The sequence below is a fragment of the Sciurus vulgaris genome, assembly GCF_902686455.1.
Source record: "Sciurus vulgaris genome assembly, chromosome: 10".
In the NCBI taxonomy this organism is placed as follows: domain Eukaryota; kingdom Metazoa; phylum Chordata; class Mammalia; order Rodentia; family Sciuridae; genus Sciurus; species Sciurus vulgaris.
The window spans coordinates 115,043,798-115,061,182 of NC_136470.1; the positions used below are offsets into that span (position 1 = coordinate 115,043,798).

Sequence of the window (17,385 nt, forward strand, 5' to 3'; positions counted from 1 at the left end):
CTGGGTTCCCCATTCAATGAAAAGAAACACTCCTCCCTGGAGCTCAAGCCAGAACACCCTTGCTGTACCCTCCCTTCCTCTCATCTTGTGGACTGTCTTCTGAACTATTTTGCCTTATTTCTCTCACGATTCCCTCCCTCCTCCATCATCTTCTCCTTGGCATAGAGCCCAAACACTCCCCTGTTTGGCAGACTTAGAGACCCAGCTGTCTTGGCCCTTTCCATTTTAGCTTTGAGCTTCTCAGTTCATTCAGGTAGTTCAACACACATTATTGTTGGGAACTGTTCTAGCAGTGATTTATATCTGCCACAACTGCCATGCACAGCCATCCAGACTAAGCATGCTCTAACATGACTCTGGGACTTTTCCCTCTACCTAACTTACCCTTTCACCTCAGGAAGAACAGCCCACCATTTGAGACCTAGTTTAGATGTCTCCTCATCCTAGAAGCTGTCTGAAGCTTCTGCCTTCCCCCAGAACATGCAGCAATGTGTTTTGCAGTGATTTGTTTGCACATGTGCTTTTAATCTAGACTGGAGGCTCCCAGAGGATTTGATCTCTATCTGTTCTAAATTTTTATTTTAATTAGATATGGAATTGGTGTTTACCAAGAATATAAGAACATTTGTAAAATATGTATACAGCTTAAAGAATAACAATAATGATGAACACCTGGGGATCCACTCCTATTGTAAGAGATATGAAACCTTTATAACATCAATACCTGGAACTAAACCACGTATCAGTAAATGTTTGTGAATGATTGAAGGTCTGAATGAATTAATTTATTAATACTTGTTACTGGAGTCATTTTTTCTGCAAGTCTCAGTTGCTGAGCAAGTTTCAGATGAAATGGTCATAACTGAATGATATCACTGCCCTATCTCAGTCCCACTTCATGAGCTCACTATACTGTTCACACATCTTTTTGTTCATTTTGATATGTTCATTGAGTATCCTCAGTGCAAGCACAGTGCTGGTTCCTTGGTATGTCAGAGATCTCTTCCTTGGGAGCTTCTATTTAAATAGCTCTTTAAGAAAAGAAAAAAGAATCCAGGGCTGGGGATATAGCTCAGTTGGTTGAGTGCTTGCCTTGCAAGCACAAAGCCCTAGGTTCAAATCCCCAGTACTGAAAAAAAAAAAATTAAATACCAAGTTACAGGGCTTCTCACCCCTCTAAAGCTATACTGTGCTTCCCTAGAGGTAATGTGGGACAGTGGTTAAGGACATGAACTGAAGACTTAAATATTGGATTGCCAGCCCTGATACTTGTGAGTTATCATTGATTTGCAGGTTACATAACTTATATGTGTAGCAATTTCCTTTTCTGTAAAAAGGGTAAAATGGATTCCACACCATGAATTTGCTCTGAGACTTAAAGGCATTAGTATGTGAAGAGTGGCTAGTGCCAACAGTGAGGTCTCAGCATCACCACCGTTATTGTAAGCAAAGAATTTTCTGTGGTAGGACATGCTTGTAGCCAGCAGCTTAGGAGGATCCTACTATTGTTCCTACAGTTCTCTCCCACATGATGTCAGTTCCAGAGAGGTGATGAGTGCCATGCCAGGAACTTGCCATGTTTCCTCAGCTCCAGAGCATTTTGGGTCATGTATTATTGTTCTGAGCCATGATGTATCTATAGTCCATCCATTCAGAATATACAAATTGAGCATCCAGTTTATGCCAAGAACTGAATCTGGATAAAACATCTCCAGGAAGACATATTGTGATATAGCATTGAATTAAAAAGTCACCATGTACACAGAAGATTGCCTGTCACTTATCAAGCAACACAAATACAGTAGCAATTGCTAAATTTTTCAGAAAGCCTTGAATAGTCTGGAGGGAGGGCCACAGCCCTATAACATGTTATAAAGGGCTGTTAGTAGCTTCTGCTTAGCCTTCAAAGACTGCTTTTAAATTCCAGCCACAAACAATTTAAGTAAAAAAAAATGAAACTGTGGCAGGGCACAATGGCACACACTTGTAATCCCAGCAACTCAAGAGGCTTAGACAGAAGGATCACAAGTTCAAAGCCAGCCTCAGCAATTTAGCAAGGCCCTAAGCAATTTAGTGAGACCTGTTTCAAAATAAAAAGGGCTGGGAGTAGGCTGGGATTGTGGCTCAGTGGTAGAGTGCTTGCCTAGCATGCTTGAGGCCCTGGATTTGATCCTCAGCACCATATAAAAATAAAGATATTGTATCCACCCACAACTAAAACAAAAAAATTTTTTAAAGGGGTTGGGGTATGACTCAGTGGTAAGTGCCCCGGGTTCAATTCCCAGTACAAAAACAAAAACAAATGAAAGAAAGGAAGGAAGGAAAGAAGGAAGGAAGGAAGGAAGGAAGGAAGGAAGGAAGGGAGGGAGGGAGGGAGGGAGGGAGGGAGGGAGGGAGGGAGGGAGGGAGGGAGGGAGGGAGGGAGGGAGGGAGGGAGGGAGACATTTCTTTTGAATACCTAGAAATTAGTCTACTGAAAGGCCCCAGAGGATCCCAGGTTCTGAGTATGGGCCAGAGATGCTATGGTCACCACTATTCCAGGTTTCCTAGCTGGTGGCAAAGATGGCCCAGAGGGATTAGGCTCAAACTCTGAATATTTTATCAAGAATGCTCTTGGTGGTTGATGAAAGGAATTTTCAATGGATACTTAATAGTGTTTCTTTTTTCCAAAAGAGTCTGTATCAGACTGAGGATATATTTCTCCAGTCCTTGTTTCTCAAAAGGGAAGAAGGACTTCAGAGCATCTTGGGGTGGGCCTCCCCATGTGGGATTCTCATTTCCCCTTTGAAATGGCTTGACATAGGATGTCCTACTTAGTTTCTGAATCTTTTTGGCAAGCAGATGACCTTTGCTTTCTGAATCTCCTCTGCCAGACTCCTCAGGATTTGGGGCCACTGGGGCAAAAGGGGCAAGCTCCTCCGTAGGCACACTCTTTAGTAGCTCTAAGAAAGCCTGCCCTGGCTCCTGGCTGCCAGCAGCTGCCCAAGTGAATACAGAAAAATGTGATATGGAAGTTCTGGGAAACAACAGAAAGTATTGCCTTTGACTTTTTGTGTTCAGTCTCTTTCAAATTGGAAAAGAGAAAAATTGACAGAAATGAACTTAAGTTGGGTCAAAGCAGAAGGAATATAGGAGTTCCTCATGAAACTACCCAACTATGCTTCCTTCTCTGCAGCTAAGCTAGGTTGAAAGAGACATATTTGGGCTGGGGATGTAGCTCAGTTGGTAAAGTGCTTGCCTCGCTTGCACAAGGCCCTGGGTTCTAATCCCCAGCACCCACCACACACACACACACACACACACACACACACACAAAAGGAAATAGACATGGTTATTGAGCCTTCTTCAGTGGTTTCTTAAGAACCTCAAACCCCTCTCAGCCTTGCACCAGTGAAAAAATACTTCATCCTATTTTGATAGACTTTGTCTGGCATCAGGCTTATTGGAGGTCTATCAGAAGCAAAAATCCTTTGAGAACAGACAGACCAAGGTATTGGCATCACCTTGGGACATCTTAAAGATGCAGATCCTACCCTAGACTTACTGAATCAGAATCTGCTTTTTATCAGGAGGTAAAATGGGATACTCATGATTCTGCCATGTGGCCTGGTGTGAGGGTTCAAATGAGAGATGCTTGTTAAGTCTCAGTACAGGGTACAGCAAATGGTGGCTATGACTATACCACTGGGCAGAAAGAGGGTGGTGATAGGTCTAACTTGGTAGATGCCTCTGCAGGTTGCTTCTCTAATGTTTGTCTCTAACAGTCATTTTCAATGTCATTTCAGTGTTTCCCGGAGACTGGACCCCAAGGAGCCCCTGGGTAGCCAGAGAGCAGCTTCCCCAACCCCAAAGCAAGCTTCTGCTACTACTCCTGGGCATGAGAGCCTCCAGGAGACAAAGGCACAGGAGGCTGATGGTCCCCGCAGGACGCTGCAGGTAGACAGCAGGACGCAGAGATCAGGGCGGTCCCCCTCGGTGTCACCGGACAGAGGCAGCACCCCCACATCACCCTACTCCGTTCCCCAGATCGCCCCCCTTCCCAGCAGCACCTTGTGCCCCATATGCAAGACTTCGGACCTCACATCGACCCCCAGTCAGCCAAACTTCAACACCTGCACCCAGTGTCACAGCAAGGTCTGCAACCAGTGTGGGTTCAATCCTAACCCTCATCTCACCCAGGTAACCACCCTCTGCGCCGGCTCTCCACCTACCCACCACCTCATTATGATGCCTTTCCTGGTTTCCATCCCCTCTTTCACTGACACTCTCTTTCCTGGTTATTTCCTTCGGCATCAGCATATGTGTCCTGATTGCCGAGGAATGGTCCTGGCTCTAAGATTTAGCAGTAGAGAACAAAACCTGGTCCTGTATCTCATGAGGGATCCCTATACCCTGAAAGTGTGAGCACAGTCCTAGAGTAAAAGATGCTTTTTTACCTGGTTCAAGTTCAGTCTGCAAAAATGCCCTTGGAAAGGGCCAAAGATAATCTTATGGGCAACTTTCCCCAATGGTTGCTCATTTGGAAAAGGCCATGAGCAGCTGGAGAACCCAAAGGGAGGCGATAGCCCTGGCCCTGGGCCTGTTTTTCTCCTTGACAGCAGGCCTGGAGGTGGATGCTGGCATGGGGAGCCAGATTTTAAGGGAGTCAGGAAACTGCCTTCCAGCTGGGCTCTGGGAAGCTCCTCCTCTGGACTTCAGTTCCAACTAGCAGGGGGCCTGAGATAGGAGAGCAAAATACCCATTCCCATAATGGAAATGAAGACCCGAGGACTATAAGCATTCACAAAGGGTGTCATCGTACCTCTCACCAAGAGGCTACTTACTATAGGACCCTTTTCTGAGAGTTTGACTTTTTTTTTTTTTTTTTTTTTTTTGCCCTGGAGGATTGTAGGTCCACAGCCTTATCCTTGCTTTGTTCAGGACTCTGCATTGCTATGGGATGTCTTGCAAAGTCCTTGGAAGCTCTCTTTCATGATCTGGAGGCTTGGTGCTCCATTATATCAACTGAGCTGGGGCCATCCCTTTGAATTGAACTGAGTAGGTTTGCTGACTTCCTCCTACTTCTCTGGGGTAACCCATAGAAGTCTGTAGTTTTCCCTGCAAATTTCTGCACTTGAACAGGATAGAGAGTGTCTAACTGCAGGCATGGGCATGAGCGCCTCTGGGATTATCAGCAACTGGAACCATTTGGACCATGTGGGAGGGGGACTGAGTGAGAATAATTGTTCACAGGTCAGGGTCTATATATGCCATGAGGTGCTGTGGGTGTGGGATGTGTGGTTTGCAAGAGATAAGTGTGAGATTCCAAGGAAGGAGCTATAGTGTGGGGAGATGATTCAGTACATTTGGAGTTGCTCCTGGAGTGTGGAGGCTTCCTGAGGAGGTGTGCATGCTCGTGATTATTGCATCTGTGATTAGAAACAGACCCATCCCTGTGCTGATCAGTTAGGTAAGTGCTGTTCAGTATTGAGAACAGTGTGATTAAAGCTAAGGAAGCTCACCTCTGTGTTCCTACCAATGAGAAACCAGAAGCACATGGTCCCACAGAAACAGGGAGGCTTGGCAGGTGGCCCATGCCCTTGTGGGGAACCCCTCCTTGTGCTGGTCTTACCCCTCTGTGTTACAGACATCCTGAGATGCTCACTTATACCACAGCCCCTGGTGGGTTGATGGAGTTCAAGAGCGAGTCATATAGGGTGGCTCAAATTTCCTGGTGGGCATCCCAGTCCTCACTATGTTATGGCCTCTGCCTCCAGGCTCCCCCAACCCAGCACCTTCAGTGAGGTGGGAAGGTAGCCAACCTTTGACTGTGCCTGGACAAACAACTGAGTAGGAGGACCTTGGAGACACTGAGTCCATCTGCCTTGTTGCACTGGGAGGAAGCCAAGGCTCAGGGCCAGGAAAAAAAGGGGGTTCAAACTTACTGCAGATTCACAGTTCTCAGCCAAGTACTTCAAACAAATGCTGGACTGGACAAATTAAATTGTTCTTTGCTATGAGATTTCTTAGGGCTTTAGCATCCTCAGAGAATTTTTAGGAGCTCCATGATAGAGCTGAAGTTGGCAACCTTTCCCAGACATTTTCATAAAGCATGTTAGGGGATGCTGTTCCATGGCACCTAGTTTAGAAAATACTGACTTACTTCATTCTTCAGGTTCACATCTGGTAGATATCCTATTCTGTTATGGTCTCCAGGCAGAAACTTCATATTTCCAGAGTTGGCTTTCAGTGGTGTTCCTGTCAAGGAAAACTATGCTGATACATTTTCCTTAGGAGTGGCAAAGTATAATTTTTAAGCCAGTGAAGTTGCCCTTTATCTGCTAAGAGCAGACTCAGCTCCCCTGTCATGTTTTCATGTGATGAGAAAACAAGTTTGCAGGTTTTGCTCACATACCTGCTGTTAGATATGTCTTAGGAGACTATATCTATTCTGGACACCTCTAACTTGATGTTATGTCAGCCAAGAAGACTTTTCTAGGATTGCCCTGGTGTCTCTGGACTGAGCTCCCATCTGACCTGAGGTTCTGTGCATGTGTAAGGGACTGGTTCTGAAGTCATGTGCGACTGGATGACAGGGGGTCAGAGTGAACAGCCTTTTCCAGGAAACTCAACTATATCATCCACTTCCTTTTTTTAGTTACTTTCCAGGAGGGCCCAACTGGAGTAGAAAAGATAGGGGAACTGCCAGCTCCAATACACATGCACCGCAGACACTAGCCATAGGAGAGCATCATGGGGTCCCTATCTGGTGTGGGTAGTATACCTAGAACTGCTAGCATGGAATTGCTGAGCCCTAGTCGAGAAGGCCTAGCAGCTTGGGTCCTTTGTCCAGGGCATGTCAGCAGGATAAATTGCTTCCCACTGTATAGAGGGATGGATCTAGCAGTTTCAGAGAAGAATGAGGGCCACACAAGTGACATAGAAGGTTTTACAACTTCTCTGAGACCACTAATTAAGCTCCTTTTGGGTCTTTGAATATGTGACCATGGAAAATGGAGTGTTTCTTATATGTTTTACAAGCAGAGACTCACTGACTAGTGTGTGACTCAAATTGCTGCATAGATCAGGAGTGGGATAGAACTGTTATGTGAGACCTGGGAATGTAGCTCAGTGGTAGAGCACTTGCCTTCCAAGAGCTGGGTTCTATCACCAGTACTGGGGAAAAAAAGTAAGTACATAAATTAAAGAACTATTGTGTAAATGGCTGTATGGGGACCAGTCAGTAGAATGCAAGGCAAGAACTTGGCACTATCAGGCAAACGGTCACTATGACTCAGTGTTCTTATATCTCATGGCAGCTGTCAGGTTATTACTTGGTCTGGTATTTCTGTAGCACCTACTAAGCTACATTACTTTATTACTTTAGTGGGTGCTAAAGTAGGTGACAGCTTATTACTTTAGTAGGTGCTACAGAAATACCAGACCAAATGTGGAGATGAGAACTACCTATAGGTAAACAGCCAGCCCCATCTGGCCAAAAGCGGTGTTGACAATCTGGAATCACGATTTTCCTGGCCTGTAGGTCCAAGCTTCTTCTGTCAGCTCCAAGGCTGTTGACTGGCTACTACACTCTTACAGACATGATGCTCACCATTGTGCCCATGCCAAGACTGGCAGGCTCTTGGGCCTCTGCAGAGAGGAGGAGATCTGCCATGTACTTTGATGGGTTTCTAAGAGCATGAAGTACATTAAGACTGCATGGTAGCCTGGTGTGGTGATGCATACCTATAATCCAAGAACTGGGAAGCCTGAGGCAGGAGAATCCTGAGTTCCAGGCCAACCTTGGCAACTTAGTGAGACCTTATCTCAAAATAAAAAATAAAAAGGGCTGGGAATGTATCTCAGTGGTAGAGTGTCCCTGGGTTCAATCCCTAGTACCCCCCAAAAACACATACACAAAGACTGCATGGAAATGGGGGAGGAACTCAGAGCATGCTCCCTATTTACAGACCAAGGGACTTGAGTCCTAGGAAGTCTTGGCTTATTCTGGATCATTCTGGCAAAAGAACTGGCAACCCAGAATCAATGGCTCAGTATCCAATTTTCTCCCATCCATGGCCCACTGTCACTTGGGCTGAGGCTGGTCTGGAGCTAATGGAGCTGGACCAGACACTTTTTTTGGTGGAAACTGTGTCTTTCTGGATTTCTCCAGTTCTGATAGCTCAGGCAGGTAAATAATTTCATCTGTTTGAAACCATAGCAAAAGACTAGGGAGTTTTCCTTTTGGAATCTGCACATCCTTCCTCACTCACAAGAGACCCTCCCTCTGACAATGCACTGACATCAGGAGGCCAGAGGTGTTAGTATTCAGTGCCCAGTGATAAGGAAGAAGAAAGAAAAGTTTTCCTGTTCTCTTCCTTATGTGGGATTTGGACAAGTACTGAATTCCTGAATATCAGAATTCTCAGAAGTCCAAGGACTGGCCTCAGGAGCTTTGTTGATGCCCTTTACCAGTATAGTCCTGTTAGTCCACTTCTCCAGTCTTCAGAGAATTACATTTGGGCCAGCCACTCTTTTCTGCCCCAGGATGTAGGCTCTTGTGGCTGTTGTCAGGGCTCTATTCTGGTAGCTGGGAGTAGGAGATAAGGCGTAGGCAAATGCCAGCTGGGCAGAGGATAGCAGGCAAGGTGGAGTGGGTAGTGGGCTGGGAGTGAGCTGCAGGAGAATGTGAGCAGAGACCTGGGGTAGCACAGCCCACTTCTGTTGGCCTCAGAGCCACCCCCATAGCACATTCCAGTGTGGGACTCCTTTAGATCAGTCTGTTCTTGCCCTCAGAGCAGTAGCCCAGGAGTGAGTACAGTGCAAAGTTATGCCTGCTTGTACACGTAGGCTGAATCTTCCCAGAGCACTATCTGAAGGGGGACTACAGCCTGTGTCTGGGAGTATCATGCTTTTCTCCAATGGCAGGCAACAGAGCTTCCACCCCATCCCCAACCTGCCAGTCCAGCAGTCCATCTGTTCTCAAGCCCCTTCTAGTAAGACTTATAAGCCCCTCTAAGAAAACTTCTAGTCTTCCTTAGACCTCCAAGGTTTGGTCTTATACTGAGACCACACCAGGGATGTTTAACCCACCATGCCTCCTACCCCTACCCTGATGGTAAGCCTCCAGCAGAGGCAATTATCCAGGCTGAGTGGTGTGGAGAAAGAAGAGGGCCAGCACATGACTATGTGCCTCTCTCTCCTGACTCTATCCTACTCCTTTCCAGCAAGGGCCAGGACACCAGATGGCCTAGGGGTGATGCTAGGAGTTCATCACAGATTCCTCTGCTATAGCCAGCAGCCTTGCCCCCTTTCCTCTGCCCGCTCCTGACCACACCACCACTTGGGCCAGTGAAGATTGAGGAGCAGGTGTTAAAGGATGTGGGACCTGCAGTGTGCTGAGGAGAGACAAAGGTGTCCTTTTCCTTACTCTGCCCAGGAGGAATTATCTGTACTTGTACCCAACCTTCTCTTCCCTGACGCCAAATAAAATTGAAGTGAACCTTCAGGTGGCAGGCCCTTCAGGAGACCTTTTCACCTACTTTATGTCTAATATTCAGGCAGTTTTCCTTAGAGTAGTGACTTGGACCCAAACAAATTTTCAGTCAATAGGGAAATGTGCTCCAAACCTCAGCTAGCCCTGAGACAGTCATCCTTGGTGCTAGTACACATCCTCATATGTGCCCAAGAGATAGGACTTAGCTATTTTCTTGGACCACTATAGGTTGAGGCCAGAGCCACTGGGGACATGTGAAAGAGATAACTGTGCTGGAGTAGGAACTGTTTGGTGATTAGAACCATCAGGCATAGAACTCTGCTTTGTAGCTGTAAAAGAGGGCTATATGTTCAAATGAGAATGAATGTGGAATTAATTCAGAACAAAAAAATGTGATATTTTATTCCCAAAACTCTTGTTTTTACATGTGAGAGCAAGGGAAACACAATGAAAAGGGAATGAAGATAGTAGAGAAATAAGTAAATAAAGTAGGAGTGGGAAGAAAGGGAAGAAGGTACAAGAGGGATAAGGTAGTAAAGGAAGGTGAGAGAGAAAAATCCAGAGGCAGAAAGAAGCATAGAACAAGAAATCTTAGTAAGGCAATCAGTTTTGTTCTGGTAAACTCTTTTTTTTTTTTTTTTTTTAATAGATGGACACGATGCTTTTATTTTATTTTATTTATTTATTTTTATGTGGTGCTGAGGATTGACAGGCTGGTAACCTCTTGGTTTTGCTATATCTACTATTTCTTCTGTACAACCTTTGGCTTGCTTGTCACCCTCTCCCTTCTCATCTTTCCCTCCCTCAACAAATGCCTTTTGAGTCCTTGTGATAAGCCAGGAAATGTTCTTGACACAACAGAAATAAACAGAAGTGAAGCAGACATGCTGCTCAGCCCTGTGGAAACTTCAGGCCAGTGCAGGAGGCAGCCCTTCCACCAGTAACCACATAAGTGAACACAGACACACCTGGAGAGGACCAGGAAGAAGTAGGGGTGAGTTGGTGCAATACTGTGAGGAGACTCTTGGGAGTTTCTACAAGGAGGGGCCATTAGACTATAGAGCCAGGTCTAGGAAAGCTGGGATGCCATAAACCAGGACCATAAGATATGAAGATTCTTCTGGATCTGCTGATGTCTCCAGATGCCATCTCAAGGGTTTTGAAAAGTGGCAGTAAAAAGGTCAGATGTGCATTTAAAACCACCCCTCTGATGGGACCCTCAAATAGCCAAAACAATCTTAAAAGGTAACAAAGTTGAAGGACCCATACATCCTGATTTCAAAACTTACTACAAAGCTGTAGTAATCAAGAGTGTGGTACTGACATAAAACAGACATACAGACCAATAGAATAGGATAGAGAACATAGAAATAAACCTCACATATATGGTCCAATTAATTTTGACAAGAGTACCAAGACCTTTCAACAGGAAAAACACAAAAGGCTCTAGAAAAGCTGGATATCCACATGCAAAAGAATAAAATTGAGCCCTTGCTTTATACCAACTATATATAAAAACCCCAAATGAACCAAAAATATAAACATAAGAACTGAACTTAAAGTTCTTAGAAGAAAACATAGGGCAAAACCTTTATGATATTGGATTTGGCAGTGATTTCTTGGATATGGCATCAAAGGCACAGGCAACAGAAGAAAAACAGACAAAAAGAATTTTGTGAAAATTTAAAATGTTTGTATGTCATTGTATATCAGAAATAGAAAAGAGGCCGCTCATGGTGGCATCACAACTGTGATCCCAGCAGCTCGGGAGTGGGAAGCAGGAGGATTGTGAGTTCAAAGCCATCTTCAGTAACTCAGTGAGACCTTTTTTTTTTTTTTTTTTTTTTTTTTTTTGCGGTGCTGGGGATTGAACCCAGGGCCTTGTGCTTCTGAGGAGAGCATTCTACCAACTGAGCTATCTCCCCAGCCCAATGAGACCTTATCTCTAAATAAAATACAAAAAAAGGAATGGGGATGTGGCTCAGTGGTTAAGTGCCCCCCTGGGTTATGAAGTAGACAGGAAACCCACAGAATGGGAGAAAATGTTTGTAAATAATATATCTAATAAAAGATTGATATCCAGAATATACAGAGAAGTCCTACAACTCAATAACAAAGACACCGGGAGCTCATCAGAAGACCTCTCAATGCCTTGCTGATGAAGCAACGCAGGATAATCAGGTGGACATTTTTTTCTTCTCTCAACATCAAATTACAAAAAAAAATTGTAAACCTATAGAGAAGTTGAAAGAATTATACAAGGAATACCCATAAATCCACCACTTACATTTATAGTTAACTCATTATTTTCCTGGCTTTACCACGTACCCATCCTTTTCTCTGTTCATATTTCCACTCATCTTGTCTTTTTGTTGAATTTTGAAGTATTTTTCAGATATCAGCATACTTCCCAATAACTACTTCAACTAGTATATCATTAACTAGAGTTCAGTATTTATTTAAGATTATTTTTTAGATAAATCTTTAATGAAATGTACAGACCTTAAATATACCATTCAGTGAGTTTTGAGAAGGCATCCGGTGGGTCAGCCCCATGGGGGTTGTGGGTCATCTGCAGTAACAGTGTGGGTAGGTTCAGTGGAAGCCTAGGAGACAAAGGCCAAGGACTTTCTAGAAGGAGAGGCCAGAATGAAGGGGCCTGGAGGGAAACAGGATCTGAAAGGGGAGAAGGGCAGCTAGGTAGGATAGCAAAGCTAAGGGTTCCCAGAATTTTAAAGAGAGGCTGAGGTAAGTTCAAGCAGTGTAGTCTCTGGAGAGTGGGACTGGGTACCAAGAGCAGCATGTGTGGGGAGGATGTGGGGAAGCTGACTGGTGGGTGAGAAGGGAGGCCATTCAGAGCAGTGTAGGAGTTGAGGAATATGGGGAGGTGGAGAGGCAGATATGACTAGGGATCAGTGAGTGAATGGAGAGTTTCCTCTTTGTGGAGTTCCAGGTCAGTGAGGCCTTGCAGCCTCATGGAGCAATTAGGTTCCACCCCAACTCCACAAATCCTGGCCACAGAGGAGGGGCAGGTTTCCCATGCCTCCTTCAGGGCCCTGGCCATGCCTAGCTAGTACAACTCTGGTTGAATATGTCCCTACCCTTTGAGAAGGTTACTTGTGGTACTTACTATGTAAGTCTGAGGTCAGGCAGCTGATAGGTAAAGCAAACTGTTGGTGAGGTAGCATAACAGGTACAGGATGAGGTGGATGATATGTCCAGTACTTTGGGAGTGTGAGGGTACAGGCATTCCTGCTGCCCTGCCCTAGTTGTTCAGGGACCACAGGGACTGGGGGGTTGTGTGTTCTGTTGAGACCTGGCCAATGACTCATAGTCCAGAAGGGCATGGAATCATACTGGCCAGCAAGGCCAGGCAGGAACCTCTGGATTTGGCACCAGCAGGGAAGTTTCCTTTATGAGCTGTTTCTGTGATGTTTCAACTTGTACCAAAATGGAAAGCATGAATGTGGTACAGGCATGATGTCAGTGCTGAGTGATCTGACACACTCAATGCCTGCTCTCCCAGGGAGGGCTGGGGCTCAGAGGCAAGTTGCTGTTCTTCACAGGAAGGAAGGCTGAGTGACGTACATCAGCGATACTCCTTCCTTGCTGGTAGCGGCAGGAGGAGGGAAGTGGGAAAATAACCTGTTACTGCTGGGGTTCTCAGTTCTCTGGTAGCCTTTTGACAGTGAGAAGGACTCTACCCTGGGAGCATCCTGTCCAGATATGGCAAGTGAGGCTGAAACCACTGTCTGGAGCTGCCAGTGTCCCTGCTGGGAAGGAAGATGTAGAACCCTTCCCAGAACTGTGCCTACTTTCCTCCCTGCCTCAGAGACTGATGGAAGGAACAGAAGGGAGTGGCCACTGCAGACATCACTCATGGATGCTTATTCACTCAGGGTTTACAGAGGCTCTGGTCTGGTCCCTAAGCCTCTGGATCCTTGGTGAACTCCTTAGCTGACCTTCTGCATATTGAAAAGTTTGACTGAAGGAGCAACTGGGAATGGGAAAGCCTTCTCCAGGAGAAAGTTCTCTCCGGAGTCCACTGGACCCAGCTTTCCAGACCCCAGCAGGCTCCTGGCAGAGTGGGCAGGGACACTACAGAAGTAGGGCCACATAAGTCATATTCTTATGGCTTCTGCGTCTCCTACCTCCCAGGCCACCTCTTGACCCTACATATCACACTGAGCTTTCCCATCCTTACTGCCAGGCACTAGACTAGAGTGCATGGGCCTCCATGAAGGTCCCTGCCAGCCCTCTGAGGTGGTAGGATGGGAATAAGACTCTGATTTCCCAAGGGCCCATCATTCTGCTAATCTATGTGTGTGTCTCTGTGTGTGTGCTTGAGCACACACAGATAAGCAGAATGAACTGTCCTTAGGAAGTCCCACTTTTTTCTTCTTTTCAGTGATACTGGAGTTAAATCAAGGATACAAGTTTATTTTATTTATTTTTATATGTTGTGTTGAGTATTGAACCTAGCACCTCATGCATGCTAGGCAAGCACTCTACTACTGAGCCACACCCCCCAGTCCCCTCAGTCCTTTAAAATATATATATATATTTTTAATATATATATAAATATTTTTTATATTTATATATAAATATAAATATTTTTTATATTTATATATAAATATAAATTTATATATAATATTTATATATTTATATATGAAAAAAATATATATAGACACTCCCTCAGCCAATGTCTTCCTCAGGAGAATTTGTGTGCTGGGCCTGTCTTCCTGGGTTTGAGCCTGAGAGGGGATAATATATATATATATATATATATATATACACACATATATATGTATGTATATATATATATATATATATACACATATATATTTTTTTTTTTTTAAATTGTAGGTGGACACAATATTTATTTATGTGGTGCTGGGGCTCGAACCCAGTGCCTTGCACATGTGAGACAAGTGCTCTACCACTGAGCCACAGCCCAGCCCACTCAGCCCTTTTTATTTTATATTTTGAGACAGGGCTTGCTAAAAGTTACCAAGGCTAACTTCAAACTTGCAATCCTGTTGGCATGAAGAGTTAATTTGATAACAGCTACTTTCTGTCAGAGCCATCCATCCCTCAGGATAGCTCAGGAAATTACCCCCCAGCTCTACTTCTGGGTCCTGGGGAATTAGGCATAAGGCCCGCAAAGCTTCTGGCCAAGTGCCATCTCAGGCCAGTAAGACCCTAAGAGATTTTCTGTCATACTGGTTAGTCCCTTTGATTGGAGGGACAGCCAGCTTGGATATTGCCTAGGAGCCACAGGAGGCCTCACTGTATATAGCTAAGGAAGGCTCTAACTGCTACTGGTCCCCAAGGCCAGGGAAATCTGCCACAGGACTCTCCATTTATATATCCATCCTGTATATCATCTCTCTCTATCTCCCTAGCATGGGGGTAGGGACCTTGGAATAGGGAGAAAGAGACTGATGATGGGCCCCTACCTGTAAATTTCTGGGGACCCATGGGGGAAACAAAGAAAGGGAGGTCATGCCAGTTCAGAGAGCTCCCTCAGCCAGTGTCTTCCTCAGGAGGATTTATGTGCTGGGCCTGTCTGCCTGGGTTTGAGCCTGAGAGGGGATGGGGGAGGACATGGTCAAAGCTCCTTGCTGTCTGGAAGAGGCTGGATAGAAATAGCTGTGCCCATCTGGGAGATGAGTCACTGAGGGGCGTTGCAGCCGTTTCTTGAAGAACTTCTATTTTAAGTGAGATGCCTGTGACACAGCCTAGGTGATGGGGGTTGGGGGTGGGGGATTGCTGGGGAGAGAAAGTTTCTAGTGATAAGTGATAAGAGTTTTAGCACATGCCTTTGTTCAGCCCTGTCCAGGACCCAAGGGAGAGTCACCCCAAAGTCCCAGGACAAGGAAACTTACCTCCCAGGTACCCCTTCCTTAGAACATCTCACCTTATGTCAGTCTGCAGCCCACAGGTTCATGACAGAAAAGGGACCTTGGTTGTGGCTGAGCACCCACTGCAGGAACTGAGTTTGTGGCTGCCACCCTGGACCAGAGTCTAAAGGAAAAGACCCTCCCAGAGTTCCTCTCAAGATGAGCAGAGGGACTGGAGATGTAGCTCAGTGGCAGAATGTGTACTTATCATACACAAGTCTGTGACTTCCATCCCCAGCATGCATGTGCACATGGATGCACTCATCCAAACACACACACACACACACACACACACACACACACACACACGTACGCACAGAGAGAGAGAGAGAGAGAGAGAGGGAAGCAGAATCAACTAACTGCACTTGAAAATTTCCTTTTATTTTATCTTATTTTTTTACAGTAGTGGGGATTGAACCCAAGGATACTTTACCTCTGAACTACACCCCCTAGCCCTTTTAATTTTATATTTTGACTCAAAGTCTTGCTAAAAGTTGCCAAAGCTGTCTTCAAACTTGCAATCCTCCTGCCTCAGCCTTCCAAGTAGCTGGGATTACAGGCATACATCACTGTGCTTCACACTTTGATGGGAATGATCCTCTCCTCGTGCATGATGAACTTTCTTGAGGGGTCTTTAGACTGGCTCCTGGGGATTGAAATGTTTTATCTGTGGCTTTCTTTGCCCCAACATAGACAAAACAGTCTTGAGTCTTAAAATACACATGAGTTAACAGTTCCCAGCTGGGAGTTGACTTTCCACCCCACTGTTCTTAGAGTTTCTAGAACCAAGCTTGGCCTTGGGAGACTCTGCCAGTGCTTTCAGGTACAACTTCTAGGCCTCTGACTAGGCCTACTTGAAGCCAAGTGGCCTTTAGAAGAGGTGGAACTGCAGAATTCACTGGGCTCCAGGCCAACCAGTCTGGGGATCAAGAGCTGGCGAGGGCTGTCAGGGTCAGTCTAGTCAGCAGAAACACTTGCTAACAGGGTGACCACAAGAACATGTTGCTAAATCGTCTCAGCCCTTAGTTTTCTCTACTATGAGGACAAAATGAGAGAATGCCTGTGAACATGTTGTCTGTGTTGCTTGGCACTAGAGGATGTTCACCAAAATGCAGCTTTTAGGTGCTGCTTTTGGACTGTTGGGCAGAATGCCTGAGCCCATGCTTCCCATCTGGCAAGTCAACCTGCACCAGCAGCAGAAGCAGTGTAGCAGACCTGGGACCTTGTGGCAGAGAGCAGGGCTGGAGCACACCTGAGGGTAAACAGAAGGGGCTTTCTGTCCCAGGACTAGATTTGTGTGTGTGTGTGTGTGTGTGTGATGTCTGCTACCAGGGTACATTCAGAACCTTTGGCTTGAACTACAGACATGAAAACATCCTTGGCTTCCAGTCTCTGCTCAGCAAGACACCAAATCTTGTGACTTCAGCCTTGTGGGACCTGTGCAGGCCTGAGAACACCTGTACACTCAAGCTCAAGGACTGGTTAGGAGGACAGGAGATACCCAGGAAACAAATTAGTAGATGATTTGGGGGAAAAAAAATAAGCACTGTGAAGAAATAAGTCAGGTGACATGATGGAGAGTGCCTGGGGTGTATTCTAGATTGTGTGACCAGGGGAGGAAATGATGAGGAAGTAATGCTTGATCTGAGACCTATGAAGTGAGCTGAGCCAAAAACTCAGGTTCAGAAATGAGCAGCTTCAAGGACCATTTGGCAAAGCAGTGGGCCCAGTGGGTCTCCAAGTGGAAATGGAGAGAAAAGAGGCCAGAGAGAAGGAAGGATGGCAAATGGGGCCATGGTAAAGAGATCCTGCAATATGATGAGAAACTGTTTAGAGTGGTTTGAATCTGTGATATGCGCTGATTTATAAGTGGGTTTATTGGACTAGTAAAAAAATAATACTAGCTCATGTAACTGTTAAGTCCAAGGGTAGACTTAAGGGAAGTAAATGAAGCCATCAGATCTGCTCCTTTCTCCTTTTCTTGGCTCCACCCACTGCCTATTGATT

The 17,385-nt window shown here is 45.5% G+C and overlaps 1 protein-coding gene and 1 long non-coding RNA gene across 4 annotated transcripts in view; one reads left to right on the plus strand and one right to left on the minus strand.

Annotated features, from left to right (window-relative positions):
* LOC306670747 overlaps window positions 1-11,847 on the minus strand; it is a 52,900-nt gene extending 41,053 nt beyond the window's left edge. Inside the window, exons 1-2 of the long non-coding RNA XR_013766487.1 lie at window positions 11,763-11,847; window positions 6,143-6,237 (exon numbers count right to left, since the gene is read on the minus strand). This is a non-coding gene — a long non-coding RNA (uncharacterized lncRNA). The remainder of the gene's footprint in view (window positions 1-6,142; window positions 6,238-11,762) is intronic.
* Window positions 1-17,385, plus strand: part of BSN (bassoon presynaptic cytomatrix protein) — a 98,252-nt gene that overhangs the window by 51,858 nt on the left and 29,009 nt on the right. For 2 of the 3 annotated variants that reach the window (XM_079155421.1, XM_079155422.1), the window contains exon 2: window positions 3,786-4,179. In XM_079155421.1, the coding sequence (XP_079011547.1) occupies window positions 3,786-4,179 (394 nt within the window). The remainder of the gene's footprint in view (window positions 1-3,785; window positions 4,180-17,385) is intronic. The other variant, XM_079155423.1, reaches the window with a different exon arrangement.